This window comes from Colobus angolensis, unplaced genomic scaffold (genome assembly GCF_000951035.1).
Source record: "Colobus angolensis palliatus isolate OR3802 unplaced genomic scaffold, Cang.pa_1.0 Scaffold150, whole genome shotgun sequence".
NCBI lineage: Eukaryota > Metazoa > Chordata > Mammalia > Primates > Cercopithecidae > Colobus > Colobus angolensis.
Genome location: NW_012114600.1, coordinates 1,483,001 through 1,505,655, shown reverse-complemented (window position 1 = coordinate 1,505,655; position 22,655 = coordinate 1,483,001). Strand labels below are relative to the sequence as shown.

Genomic DNA, 22,655 nt, shown 5'->3' with positions numbered 1-22,655 from the left:
CCCCCTACTTCTTTTTTTGAGAAAGGGTCTCACTCTGTCACCCAGACTGGAGTGCAGTGGCGTGATCAGAACCTGGCTCACTGCAGCCTTGACCCCGGGAGCTCAATCAATCCCCCTATCTCAGGCTCCTGAGTAGTTGGGACTACAAGTACATGCCACCAAGTCTAGCTAATTTTTGTATTTTTTGTAAGGAATGGGGTTTCACTATGTTGCCCAGGTAGTCTCAAACTCCTGGGATCAAGCAGTTCACCCACTTCGGCCTCCCAAAGTGCTGGAATTACAGGCATGAGCCACCATGCCTGACCCACCTTTGATATTTCTTTAAAATAGTTTCTGTACTTTGTTTACACAGGATTCTGCCTAAGAAGTAGTGCATTCTTTGACAGTAGTTGAGGAGGCAAGGGCATTAAGCAAAATTATCATTACTCTACAATGTATCTGAATTTAGAACAAATCAAAGGGCCAGAATACTGAATTTCTAATGCCCAACTTTGCCCTTAACTGTAATATGTAAAATATTGGTATTGACAGGAAGGTATACCAATAATACCTTGGTTAAGAGGCTTCATGGACACTAATGTTTTGAATTCTCTCTTTAGTGATCCACATGTTGTTATGCTATAACAATAATAATAGTAGCTAGCATTTATATAGTGCTTATATAGTGCTTACTTTGTGCTAGGCATTATTTTAAGTGACTTGCACATAATCTAATCCTTATAGCAACATGTGAGGTTAATGTACTGTTACTTTCCTCCATTGTATAGACAGAGTTATTTTGCTCATAGTTACACAGCTAGCTAGTGAGTGATGGAATTCTTTGTCTGTAGATTTATGCATTTAACCATAATGCATAATCCTGCAGGGCTATCAAAGACGGGTGAGAATTAAGTCATTTGATTCCAAAATGAGAGAAAAACAATTATCAAAGAGGAGATGATACTCTTATGCAAAGCAGTTTTAGGAAGAATACATAAGAAAGCTGAGTATCTGGAAATTGATTCAAAGTATATGCACCTTCATTTGGAATGTCTTCAGGTATCCCGAGGGCAGTGCTCCTCAGTTTGTAGCTACTTTTTATAGTAATTATGTTTCCAGTTTAAATTCCCATTTGTGATTTTATTCTTCCTTCTACATTGTTTATAAAGGCTTCTCATGATTTTAATGTGATTTCTAGTGTTTCGTGAAATTGATTGCTAATTCATTCAGGAAATTTCAGTCTGAGTAGGGTGTACTCTTTCATAGTAGAAATGATAAAGGGAAGATTTCTACATAGTTTCAGACCCTAGAAAGTATTTTCGGTATTAATATCGTCGAGTTAGAAGGAGAAGAAAAGATAAGCTAGGATTGCCAACAGGAAAAATTATTTTTGTTCTAACTGTTGCATTATCTCAAGGAGCATATAATAGTATGGCCTCTGAAATGTGACAGACCTGGATTCAAATTCAACACTTTTAAAAGAAGTCCTTTCAAGTATACCCAGCTCTACTATCTCCACCATGTGTTCCTAGCTGAACTTAATCTCTGAGCTTTAGTTTTCTGATCTGTGAAACAGGGATAATTAAACTTGGACTTAAAAGATTAAAATAAATAATGTAAATATAAATGGATTTATACACAGTATATGTTTATTAAGTGGCTACAATTAGCTATTAACCTCAAAGCATGGGGCATTCATCAAAGGTTATGATTGCCTCAGATTATTCACAGATTTGGCTGTGCTATGGAGCTTGCCTAGTTCCAATAATTTTAAAATGCATTTGTTCTGTTTGAGGGTTCTGAGCAGCTTTGCTAAAATATCATCTGAAAAAAATTGTGTATAATCTGTGTGTTTAAAAACTACATTGCCATGTCACATAACAGTTTTTCTAAAAACCTGCAAAGTAATGCTAATGAATAGTGAAAAAAGGATAATTAATTTACAAATATATGATTCAGACTTATAATTTATAATATGACTTTTACTTTATATTTTTCATGTTTTCATTAGTTCCTTTGTATAACATAGTGAAGAAGAAGAGATAACATACATCATTTTTCTACAAATCTCTTCAACATATTAGAAAATAATAGGTGATTTACTTATTTATTCATTGACCTTGAAACTTTTAAAATACATCATAAATGAAACTTCAGAAAGTATGTGTCTTAAGATTAATAGCTAGTACATTTGTATACAACCAGGTTGCCTCTTTCAGGAAAAAAGTATAATTCAAATTTATTATTACAACAGATATCTTTTTTTTTTCCTCCCCAGAAAAATTACGGAAATCCTTTTTTGAAAATGGGACTTTAAATTAGTTCAGCTTTTGTTCACTGTATTCCAAAAATTTTATATGTGCCACTTACAGTTATTAATCTTTTAAATTAGGGAGTGAAGCTATAATTTCTCCTGCATTCTGCTTCCATAGCTAAATTGAAAGATACTCAACTTCGTGTTGAACTGTATGACCCTGGGCCAGTTTTTTGAATCACTTTGAGTCTCAGTTTTCTTATCTGTACCTACCTCACAGAAGAATTGAGTAAGCAGACATTGTAAAGTATTTAGTTCAGTGTCTTGCCCATGGGAATAATAGACGTTATGTTAACTAAATCATCCATATTAATTGTTATTATTTGAATGATTGTGAGGTTAAACAAAATAGTTCATATGAATCCTCTAAGACAGTGCCTGGTATGGTATGTTCTCCATTATATATTAGGTTTGTTCTCAAATGTGTATACTTTCATATGTTTATACACCTTTTAAAAAGGTATTCATTGTGAGTATTAATGGGTTCAACATCCATAAAATAAGTATGGCATATAGTGACTAAGTTTTAAGAAATGATGTAGCTAATGTATTTTTTTCTTTAGCTTCCAGAGCAGTTGTAGCGCAGCATGTTGCTCCACCTCCAGGAATAGTGGAAATAGATAGTGAGAAGTTTGCTTGTCAGTGGTAAGTGGTTTATTTCTATTAAGGATTTATCCTTGGGAAGAGTAAAGCAAAGAAAAAAAGGAAATGTATTCTACGGACATCGAGAATATTTTATTCTGTATTCCTTTTTAGTTAGAGTAGAATATCATTTACACAAAGAAAGGACACTTTAAAATCCCCTTGTATATTGGAATAATTTGAAAGAAAAATATTCATCAGAATTTTCAGAATTAAAATCGTATGACTAGAATTTCATTAAATTACACCATTTAACTTTTTTCAGAGTAAAATTTGTGTTAAAAAGTTATCTTTCACTTTGTAGAAAGTACAGTTTGTCAGGTTATGAAATTTGTTCTTCTAAAATTAACATTTTGTTAAAACTGAATTGGACTGACCTTGAGAAAATAAAACCAGGTGTTTTAAAATGTCTCCTCTCTTCCATCTAAAACAAAAACTTCTTATTCATTAATAATTTTTTTTGGGCATGTGACTAGTAAAGGGACGTTAATCAAATGATAGAACAGAAATAAACAGCTTGACAATAATAATTTCCTTGAAAAGATTGTGTAGTCGTATGTCCGCCACTTTCTGAAAAAAAGCAAATGTAGAGTTTTAAAAATTTCACTTGTTATGGATAGTTGCCTCAACATTAGTATGAAGTTCGACTTCAATTCTTTAGGAGATTAACAGATTGAAGTACACAATCACTTTCCAATGATATATCACTTTAAAAATTTCTTTTCTTGATCACTTTTCTGCCATTCACTAACATTATTTGTCTCCCATTTCATGCTTGTGTCACTCTTTGTTCCATATTTTTGGTGCATTCAATACATATCTTTGTTCCTATGACAGTTTTCTCTAGACTTTTCTACTTTGCTTAAATCAGGTTTATGGTTTTAAATATCTCTAATTGTTTGCTTTTTCCTCACCTTCCATAGTTTTACACATTGGCCCCTTGAATCTTTTCCAGTAATATTTGGAAATGTTTGTCTTCTACATTGCAACCAAAATGAAGTTTTTATATTTAGTGTTTTTGAAATTTCAGTACAGACAGGGTTATGAAAGTTGGAAAAAATACACACCATAACCACTATAAAATGTGTGTGTGTTAAGCATAGATTTGGTCTTACAAATCTCAGTTGCACATTTCTGCTAGTTCTTGGAGAGGGGGAAGAGAATCATTTTACAGTTTTTTTTTTTTTAAATCATAATTACTGTTTGATTTAGTTTTTCAGAAAAAGCTAAGTTTGGCCTATTATACATAGTGAGTTATGGAAAGAGCCTATCAGGGTAATTAGACTCCAATCCCAATTTATAGGTAAAGGTCATTTTAAGAAAAAGACAAATGAAGTTTGAATTAGTTGTTGATGGATTACAAATTAAAACTGTTTTGAAATGGGGAAATGGGAGTATGCAGCATGGAAAGTGTCATTATTTTAGGAAGTAGCCGAAAAGCTTGGCTAAGTTTTTTCTGAAGGAATTTGATCCAAGAGCCAAGAAAAGTTTAACCTGAGTTCAGTTTCCCCCAGTTTTCTTCAGCTACAATGCAAATAGCACATAACTGGGAACTTATTTTATATTGTGATTATTACAAGACAGGATCCTGAATAGATATTCACTAAATAAAACTATTTCTTACAGAACATTTGTTGTCAGCAGACCAACCCTGCTCTCACTGGGTTGTGAACGTAGTTTTTATATTTGTTGTCAGTGACATTTTTATTACTGAAATAAGTGTGTTAATCTCTTGATTTAATCTAAAATTTAGCATATATTTTTGCTACTAACGTATGAGTCAGTGAAATTTGATTAGTAGGTATAATTATTAATTTTAACACGTTGCCTCCACATGGCTTTAGTATATTTAAATATGGACTTTCCTAGAGTATATTGTATAATGCTTAATTTTTCTCCTCTTTTAGGCTAAATGCTCATTTTGAAGTAAATCCAGATTGTTCTGTTTCTCGAGCAGAAATGTATTCTGAATACCTCTCAACTTGCAGTAAATTAGCTCGTGGTGGAATCCTAACATCAACTGGATTTTATAAATGTCTTAGGTAGGATCCGTAGTTCTTTAAATAAAGTCCATTTACATCACTTACAGTATCTCTTGCTCTTTGAAGAAAATACCAAATATCTTATCTAGTTTTAAATATTTCTACTACTAGAAATTTCATATGGATAGGTTATAGTGTGGTGGAGGTTTAAATAAAAAGCGGTTTCAGAAATCACACCTAGTGTTTGTGTTGGAACATTATGAGATTTATCAAAGAAATTAAGTTTACTGGCCGGGCGTGGTGGCTCAAGCCTGTAATCCCAGCACTTTGGGAGGCCGAGACGGGCGGATCACGAGGTCAGGAGATCGAAACCATCCTGGCTAACACAGTGAAACCCCGTCTCTACTAAAAATACAAAAAAAATTTGCCGGGCGAGGTGGCGGGCGTCTGTAGTCCCAGCTACTTGGGAGGCTGAGGCAGGAGAATGGCGTGAACCCGGGAGATGGAGCTTGCAGTGAGCTGAGATCTGGCCACTGCACTCCAGGCTGGCAGCAGAGCGAGACTCTGTCTCAAAAAAAAAAAATTAAGTTTACTTTCTTTTTCCTACCTACTTTTACATGTTAAAGACATGATGACTGTATCTTTTTAATCTTGAATAATAGTATGTAATATTATCATCTTCAAATACAAAGACTTTGATATTTTGCAAAGTTCATAAAAATAGGTATCGTTTATTATATATGGATGAAATTATTTAAAACCTGGTGACATTGTTAATAAATAATGACTTTTTAAATGGGAGGATTAATCTTCTATATTTCTTTGCTTTCCATCCTTGCAGAATATACTTATGTGTCATACTGTTCATACATAAGTGACAGTAAACATACTCCTGTTGTTCATATAAACATAGTGTTAGAAGTCAATGTGATAGTTATCAAAACTTACTGATTATGTATGTACTTTACAGAACTGTCTTTCCAAATCATACAGTGAAGAGAGTGGAGGATTCCAGTAACAATGGGCAGGCACATATTCATGTGGTAGGAGTAAAACGGAGGGCTATACCACTTCCCATTCAGATGTACTATCAGCAGCAACCAGTTTCCACTTCTGTTGTTCGTGTTGATTCTGTTCCTGATGTATCTCCCGCTCCTTCACCTGCAGGTGTTAATTTTTATTGTATTTTTTAAAGTATTACTGAATTAATAATAAAACTGAATGAAAAATGTATATTCTCTGTTTCTAAATGTATAACTTTTGTTTCTCCAGTAGCATTTTCTTCCTTGGTCTATTATCATATTGATATGATTCAAAATTGTTAAATGTTAATTTCTTAAAACTATTTTCTCTTAAGTAAAATAATTCCTACTTGGGGCTTTTCAGTCATTTCATTTGGAATTTTGACGTTTTCTTCATATTTTCAGGAATCCCTCATGGATCACAAACCATAGGAAACCATTTTCAGAGGACTTCTGTTACCAACCAATCTTCAAATTTGACTGCAACACAAATGTCTTTTCCTGTACAAGGTGTTCATACTGTGGCACAAACTGTTTCAAGAATTCCACCAAATCCTTCAGTTCATACCCACCAGCAACAGAATGCTCCAGTGACTGTCATTCAAAATAAAGCTCCAATTCCTTGTGAAGTTGTTAAGGCTACAGTTATCCAGAATTCCATACCCCAGACAGGAGTTCCTGTTAGTATTGCTGTTGGAGGAGGACCTCCACAGAGTTCTGTTGTTCAGAATCATAGTACAGGGCCACAACCTGTTACAGTTGTGAATTCTCAGACATTGCTTCACCATCCATCTGTAATTCCACAACAGTCTCCATTACACACAGTGGTACCAGGACAGATCCCTTCAGGCACTCCTGTTACAGTAATTCAACAAGCTGTCCCACAGAGTCATATATTTGGCAGAGTACAGAACATACCAGCATGTACTTCTACAGTTTCACAGGGTCAACAGTTAATCACCACATCACCCCAACCTGTGCAGACTTCATCTCAACAGACATCAGCTGGTAGCCAGTCACAAGATACTGTTATCATAGCACCCCCACAGTATGTAACAACTTCTGCATCCAATATTGTCTCAGCAACTTCAGTACAGAATTTTCAGGTAGCTACAGGACAAATGGTTACTATTGCTGGTGTCCCAAGTCCACAACCCTCAAGGGTAGGGTTTCAGAACATTGCACCAAAACCTCTCCCTTCTCAGCAAGTTTCATCAACAGTGGTACAGCAGCCTATTCAACAACCACAGCAGCCAACCCAACAAAGTGTAGTGATTGTAAGCCAGCCAACTCAACAAGGTCAAACTTATGCACCAGCCATTCACCAAATTGTTCTTGCTAATCCAGCAGCTCTTCCAGCTGGTCAGACAGTTCAGCTAACTGGACAACCTAACATAACTCCATCTTCTTCACCATCACCTGTCCCAGCTACTAATAACCAAGTCCCTACTGCCATGTCGTCTTCTTCTACCCCTCAATCACAGGGACCACCTCCTACTGTCAGTCAAATGTTATCTGTGAAAAGGCAGCAACAGCAGCAACATTCACCAGCACCCCCACCTCAGCAGGTACAAGTACAAGTTCAGCAGCCCCAACAAGTACAGATGCAAGTTCAACCTCAGCAGTCGAATGCAGGAGTTGGTCAGCCTGCTTCTGGTGAGTCGAGTCTGATTAAACAGCTTCTGCTTCCAAAACGTGGTCCTTCAACACCAGGTGGTAAGCTTATTCTCCCAGCTCCACAGATTCCTCCCCCTAATAATGCAAGAGCTCCTAGCCCTCAGGTGGTCTATCAGGTGGCCAGTAACCAAGCCGCAGGTTTTGGAGTGCAGGGGCAAACTCCAGCTCAGCAGCTGTTGGTTGGACAGCAAAATGTTCAGTTGGTCCCAAGTGCAATGCCACCCACAGGGGGAGTACAAACTGTGCCCATTTCGAACTTACAAATATTGCCAGGCCCACTGATCTCAAATAGCCCAGCAACTATTTTCCAAGGGACTTCTGGCAACCAGGTAACCATAACAGTTGTGCCAAATACGAGTTTTGCAACTGCAACTGTGAGTCAGGGAAATACAACTCAGCTCATTGCTCCAGCAGGAATTACCATGAGTGGAACACAGACAGGAGTTGGACTTCCAGTACAAACGCTTCCAGCCACTCAAGCATCTCCTGCTGGACAATCATTATATACAACTGCTACTCCCCCATTCAAAGGTGATAAAATAATTTGCCAAAAGGAGGAGGAAGCAAAGGAAGCAACAGGTTTACATGTTCATGAACGTAAAATTGAAGTCATGGAGAATCCGTCCTGCCGACGAGGAGCCACAAACACCAGCAACGGGGATACAAAGGAAAATGAAATGCAGGTGGGAAGTCTTTTAAATGGGAGAAAGTACAGTGACTCAAGTCTACCTCCTTCAAACTCAGGGAAAATTCAAAGTGAGACTAATCAGTGCTCACTAATCAGTAATGGGCCATCATTGGAATTAGGTGAGAATGGAGCATCTGGAAAACAGAACTCAGAACAAATAGACATGCAAGATATGAAAAGTGATTTGAAAAAACCGCTAGTTAATGGAATCTGTGATTTTGATAAAGGAGATGGTTCTCATTTAAGCAAAAACATTCCAAATCATAAAACTTCCAATCATGTAGGAAATGGTGAGATATCTCCAGTGGAACCACAAGGGACTTTAGATATCACTCAGCAAGATACTGCCAAAGGTGATCAACTAGAAAGAATTTCTAATGGACCTGTATTAACTTTGGGTGGTTCATCATCTGTGAGCAGTATACAGGAGACTTCAAATGTGGCAACACAGCAATTTAGTGGTACTGATTTGCTTAATGGACCTCTAGCTTCAAGTTTGAATTCAGATGTGCCTCAGCAACGCCCAAGTGTAGTTGTCTCACCACATTCTACAACCTCTGTTATACAGGGACATCAAATCATAGCAGTTCCCGACTCAGGATCAAAAGTGTCCCATTCTCCTGCCCTATCATCTGACGTTCGGTCTACAAATGGCACAGCAGAATGCAAAACTGTAAAGAGGCCAGCAGAGGATAATGACAGGGAAACAGTCACAGGAATTCCAAATAAAGTAGGAGTTAGAATTGTTACAATCAGTGACCCCAACAATGCTGGCTGCAGTGCGACAATGGTTGCTGTGCCAGCGGGAGCAGATCCAAGCACTGTAGCTAAAGTAGCAATAGAAAGTGCTGTTCAGCAAAAGCAACAGCATCCACCAACATATGTACAGAATGTGGTCCCTCAGGTAAGTTATTCTATGATCACATTTCTCTTACAAAATTTCTGATCTGTAAATACGATTTTAGAGGGAAATGCACTGTTTTCCATGTCTCATCTTGAAAAGTTACTGTATCAGCTCACTTGTATCCAACCTGTCCTGTTCTTTTTCTCTGGTTTTGTAATATTAGTTTTCAATTTTAGCACATGATTTAAAGAATCTTTCAATTTTGTTATAGATCCAAATTAATAATTTTGTAGGCCCAAGGTAGAGAACAGTTGCTAATCTAACATCTTTTGGAGAATTTAAAAAAATGTATCTTAATCTCCTTTTTGAGTTTACTGCACAAGGGTTGGGGGAATGGGGGTCCTAAGAGTATTCTAAATGGGGATTTCTGTATTTGATTTTAACCTGAATGTGTTTTTGTTGCCTCTTCAACAGTACTTTTGTAATAAGGATGAATCTTGTAATAACTTTATCAGTCATATTCTTTTTGTATTTATGTATTACATCAGTCTCCTTTAGTGTTAAAAAGTATTATTTATTGTAATTTCAGTGTTTCAGATATTCTGATATTCTTTTCTATTTCTTACTCCTTTGCTTTACTGTCATATTCCTGCTATTCCCTTTTTAATGCCAATATTCCATCTCTGTATGCCTTAATAAATACAAGTATTTTCTAAAATCAGCACTACTAAATTGAGGATCCAATCAGGTTATGAAGATTTTAAGGACAATCTCTTATGCTCTTTCCACTGAAATCATGGATTCTCTTAACAGTCGTCACCACCTATTTCCTGGATCACTTCTCTTTCACTCAGTTCTTCCTAATTCCTGCATAGCCAGAACCTTCCATGACTACTGCCACCTCTGCTGACACGGTTCTGGCTTAGGCTTCTTCTGTATGGTTACCGCAATGACAGCAGATATATGGCTGTTGTTGGCATTAGTACTAGATCTAGATGTGGGCAATAGCCAAATGGAAAGTACAAAAACAAAAGGAAAAGCCCCTTGCTTCAGAACAGTTATTCTACTAATATGCATCTTTCTTCATATGAATGAATGAAGTTGCCTTCTTAAATTTAATTTCAGAAAAAAAAAAGAAGGATAAAGTTGGACAGTGCTGCTCTGGGGAATAATGAAATTTTAATTTATATATTTGTATTGTCTAGATCTAATTTAGAGTGACTAAGTTGTATATTCTTTAGGATGGGGTCTCCAATCCCTGGGCCACAGACAGGTACCAGTCCATGGCCCATTAATAACTTGGCCATACAGCCAGAGGTGAGCGTCAGGTGAGCCAGTGAAGATTCATCTGTATTTACTTACAGCCACTCCCCATCACTCGCGTTATATCCTGAGCTCTGTCTCCTGTCAGATCAGTGGCAGCATTAGATTCTCATAAGAGCACAAGCCCTATGGTGAACTGTGCACGTGAAGGATCTAGGTTGCACGCTCCTTAGGAGAATCTAATGCCTGATGATCGGTCACTGTCTCCCATCCCCCAGATGGGACTGTCAAGTTGCAGGAAAACAAGCTCAGGACTCCCAATGATTCTACATTATGGCAAGTTGTATAATTATTTCATTATATATTACAGTGTAATAATAGAAATAAAGTGCTTAATAAATGTAATGCGCTTGTATCACCCCCAAACCATCTCTTCACTCCCTGGTCTGTGGAAAAATTGTCCTTCATGAAACTGGTCCCTGGTGCCAAAAAGGTTGGAGACTTCTGCTTTGAGGGATGTTATATACATGGCAATAATTAATCCTGAGTTATTGATGGAAAATACTATATCATTTTTATTCAAGCTTCCACATGTTGAGCTTTTCACTTAAACACAATTTTTTTAATTAGTGCAATGTGGAGTGTATAGTAGACATTCCATAGTTAGGTTTTTTCTCTTATATTTAATAATTTCCTAGTTCACCTTGATTATGTGCCTGTTTTTCCTCTTAGAGACCTTTACAATCCTAAATAGTTATAACAGACCAAGCCAAATTAGAGAAAAACTCCATCTCCATCACTATGGAATTGTTTCATCAACACTCATTTTTTGTATCCTTAATCTTCCAATGCGGTTGTAGTCAGTAATATCACAGTTACAAAGAATGAACAATAATACTAGCTAAGACAAGGACATGTCGTGAGGACTTTATACTAAAACAGTTTCTCATTTAATCCTCACACAACCTTATTAGGTAAAAATTATTATAAAGATGAGGACTCAAGACGGCTAATAACTTGTCCAAGATTACCAATTAATGTGAGGTGGTACCAGGACAGAAACCTGGTTGTGTCTGAAACCAAAACTCACGCTCTTAACCCATTAACCTTTCTTCTCTCCACTATTCTAGAAGATTTCTCTATAAACCTCTAGAAAGCCTTTTTTTATCTAACATATTGATTATTTGAACTGTTGTGGTAGAGGATGTTCTATTAAATGATCATTTTAGCACATTATTGCTAAAACTCATTGATTATTTGAGCTGTGGTGTTATAGGATGTTCTACTAAATGATAACTTTAGGACATTAATGCTAAAATGCTTTACTTAGCACATTGGACATATATGTAGTTAATTCAGGCCAAAAAATCAATACATTTTTATCCTAATCTGAAAAATCTGTGTTAAACTTTCTTACATTCTCACAAAGGATGTAGTGTATTTAAAATAAGTATATTCTTTATTTCTAAAACTGAAATTGTCTTTTAGAAATTAAAAACTTTGCAAGGAAAAAGAGATGTAGCATACATGATGTCTGTGAGAATGAGAATAACAAAAACAGCATTCCTATATATAGCACTTAGCCCAGTGCCTGCTACATATATGGGCAGTTAGTAATGGGGAAGGTATGCTTTAACTTTATATAGAAGATGAAGTACCTATTAGGGCTAAATATTTTTAACAGACAAAAAAATTAACTGTTCAAGATGGCATTATAAGTTTCTTTTGAAGAGAAGGCTGTTGGGCCTTCTGAAGAGCATGCTAATTAATAGATAGCCATATCCATTATTGTTCCTATCCTTTTAATCTCTTTCTTTTTTAGGTGGGGAAGACAGGGTGTCACTCTGTTGACTAGGCTAGAGTGCAGTGGTGCAGTCACAGCTCACTGCAGCCTCGACCTCCTTGGCTCAAGTAACCCTTCCACCTCAGCCTCCTAAGACTGTAGCTGGGAGCACAGGCACGTACTGCCATGCCCAGCTAATTTGTTTTATGTTTTATTTTTGTAGAGTTGGGATCTCCCTATGTTGCCCAGGCTGGTCTTAAACTCCTAGTAGACTTGAGTGATCTCCTCGCCTTGGCCTCCCAAAGTGCTGAGATTATGGGTGTGAACCACCAGGCCTGGCTTACATTTCTTTATGTACTCTTTTTTTTTTTTTGGAGACGGAGTCTCGCTCTGTTTGCCTAGGCTGGAGTGTAGTGGCATGATCTCAGCTCACTGCAACCTCTACCTCCCGGGTTCAAGTGATTCTCCTGCCTCAGCCTCCTGAGTAACTGAAATTACAGGCCACCACGCACAGCTAATTTTTGTATTTTTAGTAGAGACTGGGTTTCACCATGTTGGTCAGACTGGTCTCAAACTCCTGACCTCATGATCTGCCCACCTCGGCCTCCTAAAGTGCTGGGATTACAGGCGTAAGCCACCATGCCCGGCTAAATTTCTTTATATACTCTTTAAGGTTGCATGTTAGACCTTGATTTAATACCATTTTATTCACTATTTAAATTGGTAGCTTAAAGGAGTGGACAAAATAGAGGATTTTAATTGTGATTTTTTTTTTTTGGAGAAACCTTGTTATTTTACAATTTCAGGGATCTAGGGATGTTAAGGAAGTACTTGCACCCTGATAAGGGATTTCCAGAGTTGCAGAATGCCCAGGGCTGGAAAGAGCACAGGGAAGTGTCCCTGCCATGAAGGAGCAACAATTAATCCTTTCTAATGCCATTATAATTCATATTTTTCTTTTCAGTTTTGTTTCTTCCCACCTCCATTAATCAGCTATATTAATTTTATTACAGAAAGAATAGCAACAAGTAAAAAGAATCTATGTGAAAGTAAATTATATGCTCATTGATTTTATATTTAGTATTTAGCTGGGCAGTTTATATAAATATAAAATAAACTGTAACTACTTCAAGGCACATTTCTTTATTGGTAACTGCTTATTTCAAATGTAATACCTGCAAGTTGAAGCACAATTTATAGAATACTATTTCCAGAAGCCCTGCCCTGTTCCACTGTTCATGAATTGGTATCTGTTGGAAACATATTTGCTAAATGGCATATTAAAAATAAAAAGGAATTTACAAAATGAAAGAAACTTAGATACAAAAGCTTCACATAAGACTTTTTTTTTTTTTTCAGGATCATACAAAATACGTGTTGAACATAATCTGTTAATTATCTGTTAATCTCACAATCTGATAACATGCCAAATTCTTATACATAAAAATAGTTTAAGGATGTACGTATTTAAGATATTTAACATATGCCTCGCCTCAATTCAGAGTGTAAATCATTCCTAATAATGGTACTGTGTAACATGGAATATTGGTATCTTACTGGTAAAGAGCTTGAGAAAGTTATTCAACCCATCAGAAAACAGATTGGTAGCCTCAGGGGGGCAGCATTTAGTTGTATCCATAAAAGAACAGTTTAGCAAGAGCCACAAGAATATCATTTATGTTTTTCTAAGAGTACTGCCACTCAGATTTGTAGACCAGTAGCACATTATAAAAACTAAGAAAAGTATTACATAACTTTTTTGTTTGTATTTTAATGTGTTCTTATAAAGCAGTGTTGGGATGTATTGATGATCTAAATTTATACTTAATAAGAGGAAAAAACTTGGTAATTTAAGAAAATGAGGAAATGTTAGAGCCGAAAGGGTCTCTGATATTGTCTTGGCCAAAACTCCTACTTTTAAGAGTTGAAGTGAATCGCCCACATTCACAAAAATCTTCTTTCCCAGTGATTTCTATTACTGTCTTAATTCTCTTCTCTGAAGACTGACACATTTAGCTAAATGCATCTCTCTCTCTCCCTCTCTCTCTCTCTCTCTCTCTTTTTAAATACAGACCCTTGCTGTGTTGCCTAGGCTGGAGCTCAGTGGCTCCCTCTTGGCTCACTGTAACCTCTGCCCCTTGGGCTTAAGCAGTCCTCCTGCTTCAGCCTCCCGAGTAGCTGGTGCTACAGGTGCACACTACCACACCTGCCTGATTTTTGTATTTTCTGTAGATCCAAGGTTTTGCCATGTGCCCAGGCTAGTCTCAAACTCCTGGGCTCAAGTGATCCTTCTGCCTTGGCCTTCCAAAGTGCTGGGATTATAGGCATGAGCCACCATGCTTGGCCTAGCTAGAGGTGTCTCTTTTATATCACATTCAGAGTAAATACAATTCTTGTTCCTTACAAGGTTTTGAAAGTGTCTTTCCTTCTCACCTCTTCTTTAGAATACTCTTTCCCAGTTTCTTCACCATCCTATTTATGTCAACCATAGAAGATACAGCTACTCAGGAGGCTGAGGTGGGAAGATTTCATGAGCCCACGTGTTCAAGGCTGCAGTGAACTGTGATCACGCCATTGTACTCCAGCCTGGGTGACAGAGCAAAACCCTATCTAAAAAAAAAAAAAAATAGAAACTTTCCCCTTATACTTTCCTTGCTCTTTAACCCCTCCTCCCATGCCACTTTCTCACCATCAAAATTCTATGGCTTTTAGAATTTGCAGGTGAATGGTTTTCAGATTTATTTTTCCAACATTAACTTCTATTGATTGACATTTTTAGTTGGTTCATCTGTCATTATTCCCAAACTAAACTGATCATCTTTCCTTCAAAATATGGTTTCCTATTATTGCCATTTATTGAGACTCTCAAGCTAGGCTTTTCATTTATAGTTTCTCTAGTCTTCCCATTATCTCATAAGTTAGTTTTTATTACTTACGCTTCACAGATGAGAAAACTGAGGATCAGAGAAGTTAAGTTGGTAGCCCAAGATCACATGGCTAGTTAAAAATCGGATTGAAAGTATGAGTTCTGATCTGTCAAGCTGGAAAGTCTTCATCCTATTTGTAATGTCTGTACTGCCCTAAAATGTTTTTGGTGCATGCGTATGTTTTTTCATTATAAAATCTTAAGAGTGGGAACCTATTATAGAAATGTCAGTCTTGAAGTAGATTTTTCCCTCAGAGTTTAGAACTCAGAAGTTCTTGTGACTTCCCGTTTCTGACAACTTTGTCTTTCAGCATGTTATTCTCTTTCTTTTTTTTTTTTTTTTTTTTTTTTTGAGACGGAGTCTTGCTCTGTCGCCCAGGCTGGAGTGCAGTGGCACGATCTCGGCTCACTGCAAGCTCCGCCTCCCGGGTTCACGCCATTCTCCTGGTTCAGCCTCCTGAGTAGCTGGGACTACAGGCGCCCGCCACCGCGCCCGGCTTATTTTTTGTATTTTTAGTAGACACGGGGTTTCACCGTGTTAGCCCGGATGGTCTCGATCTCCTGACCTCGTCATCGCCCGCCTCGGCCTCCCAAAGTGCTGGGATTACAGGCTTGAGCCACCGCGCCCGGCCCCAACATGTTATTCTCTTTCTTCTTTCATTTGTATGTCATAGTAGCCTTGTATGTTTGTGATTTATCTGTTTTTTTTTCTAAATAAAATTACTGTGGCTTTTAATCTGAGTTCTCAGCAATTTTAGCTTACTGCTTTCCCACCTATTCCCAGTACAGTCATGTGCTACTTAAGGACATTTCTGTCAAGGATGGACCACATAATACAACGATAGTCTCATAAGATTATAATATCATATTTTCACTGTACCTTTTCTATGTTTTGATACACAAATACTTAACCATTGTGCTACAGTTGCCTATAGTATTCGGTACAATAACATGCTATACAAATTTTTAGCCTAGGAACAATAGGGTATTGCATATAGCCTAGGTATGTAATAGGCTATATCATCTAGGTTTGTGGAAGTACACTGGCATTCACAGAAGAGTGAAATAGGTCACCTAACGACCCAATTCTCAAACATATTCCTGTCATTAAGTGATGCACGACTGCATTACCTTATAAATGAACAAGTATATTCAATGTTTTCCCAGAGTTTTAATTTACTGCCTTTAAGCAGTTCTTCAGAAATGATGTACCACCATTTCTATAAGAAATTTAACATTACTTTTTCCGTTTGTGGTATTTCAAGAAAATATATTGCCTAAATTTGATTTAAGGTACATTGTAATTATTAGTGTTTTTTCCAAGAGAAAGGGATGGGATCTAAAAGAAAAAAAAAATACAGGATATATTTAAAAGACTTTATGCCTGCAATTATATATTATGTTTTCTTTTGAGACAGAGTCTCCATCTTTCACCCAGGCTGGAGTGAAGTGGAACAATCTCAGCTCACTGCAACCTCTGTCTCTCAGGTTCAAGTGATTCTCTTGCCTCAGCCTCCCAAGTAGCTGGGATTAAAGATGCCTGCCACTATGCCTAGCAAATTTTTGTTTTTAGTAGAGATGGGGTTTCGCCATGTTGGCCAGGTTGGTCTCGAACGCCTGACCTCAGGTGATCCACTCCCCCTCCCCCCACCCAGGCCTCCCAAAGTGCTAAGATTACAGGCATGAACCATCGTGCCCAGCCTCGAATTCTTATATAAATAACAAAAGATATAATTAGACTGGGGGCTGGGTGTGGCAGCTCATACCTGTAATGCCAGCACTTTGGGAGGCCAAAAGGGGAGGATGATTTGAGGCCAGTAATTTGAGATTATAGTGAGCTATGATTATGCCTCTGTAACCCACCTAGGCAACAGAACAAGACCAACCCTGTCTCTAAAAATAACAAAAAATACATAATTGAGCAACTTCAAAATCTAAAATTGTTAAGCAGCTTACTGCAAATTAGTTAATATCATATTTTATACATATGGTTACATCATTTTTTGCTATATAAAATTTTCATTGCTTTTTACCATATTGTTTCACATTATGTTCTTTAGAAAATCTAAAAGGAAACATACAAAAAAGTAGTAATTTGCAGTTGATCTGTTCTTGTGAAGAATTCACATAAGTAAATCCAGTGGGTACATTTATAGTATATTTATTTCTCATTTAAATCTACAGTTGTATTGTTTCATCCTAAAAATCTACAATTGTATTGTTTCATCCTACAAATAGTGGTAATAACAATGTGGTATCGCCGTTGTGGTTTTATATTAAATAAAATAATCAAACTTTCTAAATATTTCTGTGAAAATAATTTTCTTAAAGATTTTTAAAGGTAATCATAAACAAAATTATAAAATGTAAATTTTATGGTAGAAATGCATAACTTAATGTAATCAAATTTATAAGACTATACTATAAAATATGAAATTTTTCAGTGTCATGTCACAAACTCTGCATTTGTTCTTTTTCACAGAACACTCCTATGCCACCTTCACCAGCTGTACAAGTGCAGGGCCAACCTAACAGTTCTCAGCCTTCTCCATTCAGTGGATCCAGTCAGCCTGGAGATCCAATGAGAAAACCTGGACAGAACTTCATGTGTCTGTGGCAGTCTTGTAAAAAGTAAATGGCAATTTTATTTGATATATAAAAGTATTCTTTGTTTTGGAATGCTTTTATATTTAAGTTTCTGTCATCTATGGTTCATGAAAATTTTCCTTTAGAACCGCCAACTTTTAGCAAAACTGTAAGAGTTACATAAATGTAACTCTTTAGTAGGTTTTTGTTTGTTTTTCTTTTCAACAAAAAAATTAAATGTAACTCTTAACATTTATGATCCATTATATGGACCTAAACTAAGAAATTTATATGTAAGTAATGGAAAGAACTTCATTGCTTAATGGTACGTTGTAGAGAATGTGGTTCAGTATTTGTTTTCAGTAAAGAAAATCCATTAAGAATTTGATTATATATTTGGCTGTTAAAAATTTTTTTTTAAAGTGTCTTGAACTTAGCGGCAGCTATAGTATTTCTATATAGTAGAAACTTAGAAGTAATAATGTGCTAAAGAGAATGACTTTTTGAATTTGAGTTTGGGGTGTATACCTATGAAAATTATTTTTAAAGCCATACCAGCTTACAGTTTATTTAAGATGAACTTTTGAAATAAACCTTTCTTAGACTTGAAGGAAAACTTGAAAAGAATGTTGGTTAAAATGAAAGTCTTAATTCTTTGATAGTACTCAGGTAAGACCCTTTGCCTTGAGTCATTTTTTTAGAGGTCTAGGACTAATTTTTTTTGAGACAGAGTCTCGCTCTGTTGTTCAGGCTAGAGTGCAGTGGCGCTGTCTCCGCTAACTGCAACCTCTGCCTCCTGGGTTCAAGCAATTCTTTTGCCTCAGCCTCTTGAGCAGCTGGGATTACAGGCATGTGCCACCATCCCTGGCTAATTTTTGTCTTGTTTTCACCATGTTGGCCAGGCTCGTCTCAAACTCCTGACCTCCAGTGATCCCTCTGGCCTTGGCCTCCCAGAGTGCTGGCACTACAAGTGTAAGCTACTAAGCCCTGCCAGCATTTGTCTCAATAGACATGATACCCGTTCACTTTTTAGATATCAAAGATTCCATTTCACTCTTCATAATTGATAGAAATTACCATAGCTTTTACAATCTATATTTGCTATTCATATTTTTGTGATATAGATATTATACTTTATTGTAAACTTCATGTACAGATTTTTTGTATGATTATGGCTGCCTGTGTAGCCTAGGGATTATTAATAGTATGCAAAGTATCTATAGGACAGCAATGATCAAACTTTAACTCTCAACCCAATAGTGGGACTGTGGATCATTTTAGTAGGTTTTTGTTTGTTTTTCTTTTCAACAAAAAAATTAAATATATCATAGTTCACCATGTTAGTGAGGGTAAATATTGTTTTCAGTTACATACATGTGACCTATATATGTGTACTTGATCATAGTATAAAATCTGTTTGTCAAAAAAATTCTTTAAAAATTTGTCCTTTAGGTTGTTTCTCATTATTTCCTTCATTCATTTAATTTGACCATCTCTTTCTTTTTAGTGTATGTTTGCAAGGTAATTTGAAACTTTCTTCACTGCATGCCAATTTTACTCTCCATTTGTCTTGAGATTTTTGTTTTTTTCATGATAAATAGTAGTTGATGGAATGGGTAGTGTGCTAAAGGTGTTCGTTAACTTTTCAAAAAGTTTATGAAGCTTGTGGCAGTGCTGCACTCCTATAGCCCCAGGTGTCCAGGAAGGCTGAGGCAGGAGGATCATTTTAACCTAGGAATTTGAGTCTAGCTTGGGCAACATGGTGAGACCTCATGTCTAAAAAAATAAAAAATAGAGAAATTTAAGAATAACAGCTTTAGATGAAGTGTTTAGGTTACTTCAAGAAAAGTTGCTGGAAGAGTTAATGAACCTAGATGTCTGACAGTTTCCCGTTTTCCTAATAGATCAGCGTTACATAATTTGATGATTTACCTTTTTCTTGCTAGTCTTTTCTGAACAAGACAGATTAAACAGGGCTTCTTAGAGCATGCCATTTTTTTTAAGCCGTAGCTTTTCACTACTGCATGGCTAATTAGTTTTAGTCTGCAAATATTTATTAAGCATCCTCTAGGAGAGTGCATGGGCCAGAAGATAAAAATACAAAAATCACTCGCAGTCCTGAGGGACACAGACCCAAAAAACAAATAAATTACAGTATAAATAATCACTGCAAAAAAGATAGTTTCATAGTGCTGTTTGCAACATATTAGACAGTTTAACTTTGGGATGGTTGGAGAGTTTTACTACAAGCATTACATTTAGTTGAGTCTTTTTTTTTTTTTTTTTTTTTTGAGACGGAGTCTCGCTCTGTCACCCAGGCTGCAGTGCTGTGGCTGGATCTCAGCTCACTGCAAGCTCCGCCTACCGGGTTCATGCCATTCTCCTGCCTCAGCCTCCCAGGTAGCTGGGACTACAGGCGCTGCCACCTCGCCCGGCTAGTTTTTTATAGTTTTTTTAGTAGAGATGGGGTTTCACTGTGTTAGCCAAGATGGTCTCGATCTCCTGACCTCGTGATCCGCCCGTCTCAGCCTCCCAAAGTGCTGGGATTACAGGCTTGAGCCACCGCGCCCGGCTACATTTAGTTGAGTCTTAAAGAATGAGTAGGAATTTGTCATGCTAAAATAAACCTGTCAGAATGTTAAGAGCAAGCACAGGAGTATAAAAGGACCTTGTATGTCCAGGAAACTGTGAGAAGTTAGAATACTACAAGCATAAGGGCATGAAAAGAGAAATGGCTCTTATTCATATTTAGTTCCAATTCCGAGTAGAAACATACATATGACAGCCGTTGACCACTAAGTGGCTGTTCTAATTTCTTTAATATCATATCAAAAATACTAGTACAGAACTTTTATGCTGGGCATGGTGGTTTGAGCCTGTAATGCCAGCTACTTGGGATGCTGAGAACTGGAGAATCTCTTGAGCCCAGGACTTCAAGGCTACGGTGAGCTATGATTGCGTCAGTGCACTCCAGCCTGGGTTATAAAGTAAGATACTCTTTTTAAAAAATGAAAACAAAAAAACTTTGTTTCCATCAGATTTAAAGCTAAAATTATTTTCTTCACATATATATTATTGTAAAATGCTTTGTATTTAAAGTTGAAATAGCTATGTGCTTTCTTCCTTTTAAGGACTTAAAAGTGACTTTGAGTATACATTTAACATGTTTTTAGTTCTGTATTAGCACCACACTTTACATAGTCTTTTTGTATCTATAATTCTCCTTTTTTTTTTCCTTGTCCTTTTTTTTTTGTTTTGTTTTTGTTTTTTGAGAAAGGGTCTCACTATGTCACCCAGGCTGCAATGCAGTGGTGCTGTATTGATCTTGGCTCATTGCAACCTCTGTCTTCTGAGCTGAAGCCATCCTCCCACCTCAGCCTCCCAAGTGACTGAGACTACAGGTGCATGTTGCCACACCAAGCTAATTTTTGCATTTTTTATAGAGACAGGGTTTTGCCTTGTTGCCAAGGCTGTTCTCGAACTCCTGAACTCAAGTGATCTGCCCACCTCAGCCTCCCAAAGTGCTGGGATTACAGGCATGAGCCATAATTTTTTAGATGTACAATATAGATTGTTTTCAGGAAGTCCCACTCCCTCTTATATCATCACATATTGATGCTTGGTTTTTTAATCTGTAAGCATTTATCTCTAAAAGTTAGGGACCTCACTCTTTAGATATAAATACTGTACCACCACCACCACCATACTCCTAGAGAAAAAAATTAATTCCCTTTAATATTATGATTTCTTCTTATATCCTGTCAGTGTTTACATTTCTCCAGTGGCCTTTTGTTTAGAGTTTGAATTGGAATCTAAGGTTCAAACATTGCCTCTGGTTGATAAGTCTTAAATCTCTTTTAATCTGTTAGATTACCCCTCCATCCCTCTTAATTTTTTTTTTCTTTGCAAGTTTTTGTTGGTGGGGGAGGGAACAGGTTAATTTGTCCTATAGAGCATTACAGTCTGGATTTTCCTGATATGTTTAGTGTGTTACTCTGACCTTGTATTTTCTGTACATTGGTAGTTTGATCCAAATATCTGATCAAGTTCTGGTTTCGGTATTTGAAGACCACTTCAGAAATGAAATTGTGTACTTCCATCAGGAAATATGTAATATCTTCTTGTCTCTTTTTGTGATGTAAACAGCCTTTAAGGATCATTGCTCAGAACATTATTTCATTAAGGTTTGTAAAATATAAAGGACCCCCTTTTATCAGTCATTTGCCTTCTTTGAGGAATATTTCCTACAGGAAAGGCAAGATAGATGCTTGGATATTTCCCTTATTTACCAGTTTTCAAAATAATGAGTTGCTCCCTATCGCTCTGCACAAAGTTACCATGAGGTTTGATTTTTGTTTATTTTGTTTGTGGTATTACTGTGAGCCAACAGGAATTTAAACGTATTTGAGGTATTTCAGTCAACTGAGGTTATTGTATCCTTCTTGGTATACAAATTGTGCTATTTTTGGTCAGTGAAAGTCTTTTCAAGTGGATTTCCCAAGTCCTTTGGTTGTGACCTTAATGTAAGTATTTGATAGTTTCCCTGCTCTCTGATAGGCAAGATGGTCTGTGTGTTTCTACTGATTCTTGGAATTTAGATTAAGTACAACAAGGTTTTCACTTCGTTTTATCATTTTCACACCTGTATCTTCTTTCTCCCACACCAAAAATCCCATTTCTCAATATTGTTAAGAATTTATTCTTTGTCCTATGTCATACTCCAAAAAAAGAAATGTCTGCTGTGGTGTAACTTGAAAAGGTTTTTCTCATTTTTTCAGTTAATCATTTGTCTTTTTACTTTACCCTTTGTTTTGCGTTACTTTTTGTCCTAGATGAAGGGTTTTTTTTCTTTCAATTAATTTTTCTGTAAACAAATTTATTAGGTTTTTCATTATTGCTTCTGGGTCTGGATTATAGTTAGGAAGGCTTTCTCTGTGCCCAAATTGTAG

At 36.7% G+C, this 22,655-nt stretch overlaps 1 protein-coding gene across 1 annotated transcript in view; it reads left to right on the top strand.

The window, feature by feature from the left end:
• The window catches only part of ARID2 (AT rich interactive domain 2 (ARID, RFX-like)), a 186,703-nt gene that overhangs the window by 121,883 nt on the left and 42,165 nt on the right, over positions 1-22,655 (top strand). Inside the window, exons 12-16 of the mRNA XM_011936060.1 lie at positions 2,857-2,938; positions 4,843-4,977; positions 5,888-6,084; positions 6,345-9,208; positions 17,603-17,751. Of these exons, the coding sequence (XP_011791450.1) occupies positions 2,857-2,938; positions 4,843-4,977; positions 5,888-6,084; positions 6,345-9,208; positions 17,603-17,751 (3,427 nt within the window). The remainder of the gene's footprint in view (positions 1-2,856; positions 2,939-4,842; positions 4,978-5,887; positions 6,085-6,344; positions 9,209-17,602; positions 17,752-22,655) is intronic.